At 41.2% G+C, this 4,112-nt stretch overlaps 1 protein-coding gene across 1 annotated transcript; it reads left to right on the top strand.

Annotated features, from left to right (window-relative positions):
* Positions 1–1,487: 1,487 nt before the first annotated feature.
* LOC101561195 (olfactory receptor 1N1) lies at positions 1,488–2,417 on the top strand. The gene has a single exon (XM_012516998.2). It carries the CDS (start codon positions 1,575–1,577, stop codon positions 2,415–2,417), a length of 843 nt encoding a protein of 280 aa, XP_012372452.1. The 5' UTR covers positions 1,488–1,574.
* Positions 2,418–4,112: the final 1,695 nt, after the last annotated feature.

The following is a 4,112-nucleotide window of genomic DNA, read 5'->3' as shown; positions in this document are numbered from 1 at the left end:
AAATCTACACAGTAAATGATGTTATTGTTCCATTTGAATAGATAAACAAAAAAAAGTCAAGAGGAGTTAAATGACTCTCAAAATCTGAAAGGTGGTGGGGAAACTCTGTCAGACTCCAAAGGGAATATTGCATTGTATTCATTGCACTGAACAAACATGACGTTAGCACATGCTGCGCTGAATGTTCATCTTACCCTCTCTGTTCCTCTGCATTGTCACATACGAAGGCTGGACTTACTCCTTCTGATTGCACACCATGGCTCATGAAGAAACTTCCGATGACACGAGCATTTGGTCCCCTCAACAATTCCACCAGGTAGGATTATTATTACCTATATGTTAACGAAAAGAAGGCTCTGCTGGGCAAATGATAGCAAAACTTAAAAGGCACGTGCAGAACGGAACTGGAAAGCACGTCGTCTAACGCTGACGCTATGCTGTCTCCCAGGTTTCATTCCATCAGCTACTACAAAAATGGCAGTTGCCACTGTCCTCAGTGAACACCTGCTTTCCAGTCACCTGATGTGTCACCTCAGTGATAACATCAGCCCCCCCGATATGTACACATCGTACAAACTAGAAAGCAGAGATTCAGAGAGGGCAACTCCTCTTATTTGTGTGTATTTGCAAGTGGGCATTTATAAACAACAGTCATCCTCACACTATAACCTTTTGTGTGTAAAACTGAATATATATATATATGTATATATATATATATATATATATATATCTTTTGGACACTATAATTTTTAAAGCCTAGTTTATTAAACCAAAGTCAGAATGAGAATAAGGAGCAAAATAATAATAATAATAATAATAATAATTCATCTCCAGTTTCCTGGATGACAAAGCCCAGTTCTTAAACTATTCAAGCTAATGGTGATATTCTTGATGAAATTAAAAGCTATTCTTAATGATAAAAATCTTTTCAAGTGCAACTTTCTCAACGCTATGTCATTTCATCACAGAAGTGATCACAGGCAAAGGCAGACAGAGCACTGCCTGCACCTTGCGAGGCCCCTAAATTTCAGCTGATGCCTCTCTGAAGAATTTCTATCATCTATCTCACTCAAAACACACACACAAATCCAAACACACATTCATATGCTCCCAGACTTAGACACAAAAACCTTTGTAGTGTCTACTAAATCTTAGAAATCCATTACCCTGAAGTAAGCTCTGCAATAAAACAGTAAGGCTAAAATTATTGTTGTAAAGGGAATTTTAAGGGACTTGATGAGATATTTGAAGGTGAAATATGGCTTAGCTTCATTCACACTATATAGGGAAGCTTTTCACATGACAAGAATCTGGAAATCAAAATGATAGTCCACACTCCTCTCATTTGTATGTATTTGCAAGTGGGCAGTTATAACCAACAGTCAGCCTTTACGACTTCTGCAAAGAAAAATGGACTCTCATTTTTAAAACCAAGTTTATTTAACTTAATTTTTCTGCTAATTTCTCTGCTTTATAAGGAAAATAGAAACCAAACCAGACTCACTGATTTCTTGCTCTTGGGCTTCTCTGAACACCCAGAGCAGCAGCCTCTCCTGTTCGGGCTCTTTCTGAGCATGAACCTGGTCACGCTGTTGGGAAACCTGCTCATCATTCTGGCCATTGGCTCTGACCAGCACCTCCACACCCCCATGTACTTCTTCCTGGCCAACCTGTCCTTCATCGATACCTGCTTCACCTGCACCATCATCCCCAAGGTGCTGCTGAACATCCACACACAGCACCACACCATCTCCCACACTGGGTGCCTTGTGCAGATGTACTTCTTCATGGCATTGGCCCTGCTGGATGACTTCCTGCTGGCTGTGATGGCATATGACCGCTACGTGGCCATCTGTCTTCCTTTACACTACATGGCAATCATGCGTCCTCAACGCTGCGTTCTTCTGATAGTCACATCCTGGTTCTGCTCCAACCTTCTGGCCTTTTCACTCACTCTGCTGATGGCTCAGTTCTCCTTCTGCGCCTCCCACACCATCCCACACTTTTTCTGTGATGTTCCCCCACTCCTCAAGCTTGTCTGCTCAGACACTCATACATTTCAGTTCATGATGTTTGCTGAGGCTGCCCTCTCAGGTGTGGTCCCTCTCACCTGTGTCCTGGTCTCTTATGCTCACATCATGCACACCATCCTCCGGATTCACACTGCTCAGGGAAAGTACAAAGTCTTCTCCACCTGTGGCTCTCACTTGACAGTGGTCACTCTTTTCTATGGAACAGTCTTTCTGGTATATTTCCAGCCATCATCATCCTATTCAGCAGACACTGGAATGGTGGCATCTGTCATATACACTATGGTCACCCCTATGCTGAATCCTTTTATCTATAGCCTAAGGAACAGGGACATGAAGGGGGCTTTGTGGAGACTCTTTGACTTAGGAAAATGCTATACTCAGTAAAGGGTACTTCCCCAGAGTAGGAGCCCTGATGCCTGGATCTAATTGTACTCCTCAGTTGCAATTTTTAAAGAACCCAATTTCAAAGCAGAATGAATGCTCAGTTTTCAAGCAAGTTTAACAGATTGAGAATGCCTGTTAGGTTTGGTAGGATTAAAGTAGGACCAAGTAACCGAGGCCAGCTGCCTTCTGGACATATAGAGTGGCCCAGAAATCTCTATAGGGTGTTGCAGTAAAAATTATGCCAGACAATTTTAAACAGACAAGGAAGATGTTATTCACAGCCATTGCAATAAAGGCAAGAGGTCAGAATTCAGTATGACTGTGAGTCCAAGGAAACAAAGGTCAGGAAGTTTTAAAATAGTGCTGTAAAAAAAAAAAAAAAAAAAAGAACATACATTATCTGTGTTAGCTGATTGGCTTTTCCAAAAGAAAGAAAAACTTATCTTTAGTCAAGAGGTAGTTTGAGAATTTGAAACAAAGAATTGTTCATGAAAATTTTAATTCTTCCCTTTCACAGAGCTGAAAGACATACACAACCATTCTTGACTATTCCTTTTCTAATAAATGGCTCTCTGAATCTTGAGAAAGGGATTCCTAAGTCATGAAATTTCAAGGAGCTTTCTTAAATCTTTTGAAAAAGAGACAGAGGGAGAACTTATTAATACAAGCATTTACATTTCTAATGTAAATGCTGTAAGAAAAGTGAGGTTAAGCACCTATAGTGAAGTGAAAGAGTTTCCAAAGTCTATCCAAACAGGGAATCATCAAGTCAGTCTTGGTCAAGGGTGACAGTGAGTAGGAGCAGCTGTCGAGGCAATTTAAACTACAAGCTGGGAACTGCAAGGAACACCATCTGAGAGTGCTTAGGTTCTGAGGGGAAGCACAGTGAACAGCTCAGTCTACAACTAAGAGGGCCCTCCAAAGAACAAGAAATGCAGACGGAACCTGGAAGGGCCAGTGCTCTGAGCTTCAGGGGCTGTTTCTAGGTGCAGCTTTGACAGCTGATTATCTCTAGGGATTTATCTCTACATAGAGAAAACTGAACCAAGAAGATACACTTTTACCAAGCTTGAGAGAGCAAAACTACTTTTAGAAGAAGAAGCTAGGCACAGGTAAGTCAATGGACTGGTCCAGGCCACCTACCTAGGCTCATACCTGAAGATTCTGACAGTGTGTGATTATTAGTTAAGGGGACATCTCTTAGTTATGGCCACTCTTATGGTAAAAGCTCTAAGCCTTTTATGTACACCCTGAGGAATAAAGACATGAAGGGGACTCTGTGAAGATTACTTACCTTGGGAAGATGTTTTGCACCATAAAAGCCCTTCCACACTCTCTATGCATAGATTCAAGGCAGGATGATACTTAACTGCACAAGTAGAAGAAACAAAATGAAAAGTATGGTGTTGTAGGGCTGGAGTAAAAAGAGTGGACCAAGGACAGAGGTGTAGTCTTGAGAGGGAATAACTAGCAATCTCTGCAGGGGAGACATGATTTGGTTGGTGTATGTTATCCAAGCACATTCAAACCAAAAATGAAGGGCATAAAAAATATCAACAGGCACAACGTGATTTCTAGGAAGAACCCTAGATGATTATGGGTTACTCTTACAAAGTCATCTCCAACAACAAGAAATGCTGTGAAGAAAGAAAGAAAGAGAGACAGAAAGAAAAGAGAGAGAGAGAGAGAGAGAGA

This window comes from Octodon degus, unplaced genomic scaffold (genome assembly GCF_000260255.1).
Source record: "Octodon degus isolate 3935 unplaced genomic scaffold, OctDeg1.0 scaffold00138, whole genome shotgun sequence".
Classification (NCBI taxonomy): domain Eukaryota; kingdom Metazoa; phylum Chordata; class Mammalia; order Rodentia; family Octodontidae; genus Octodon; species Octodon degus.
Note: the sequence above shows the minus strand (reverse complement) of the source record. Positions and strands in the feature narration are given on the sequence as shown.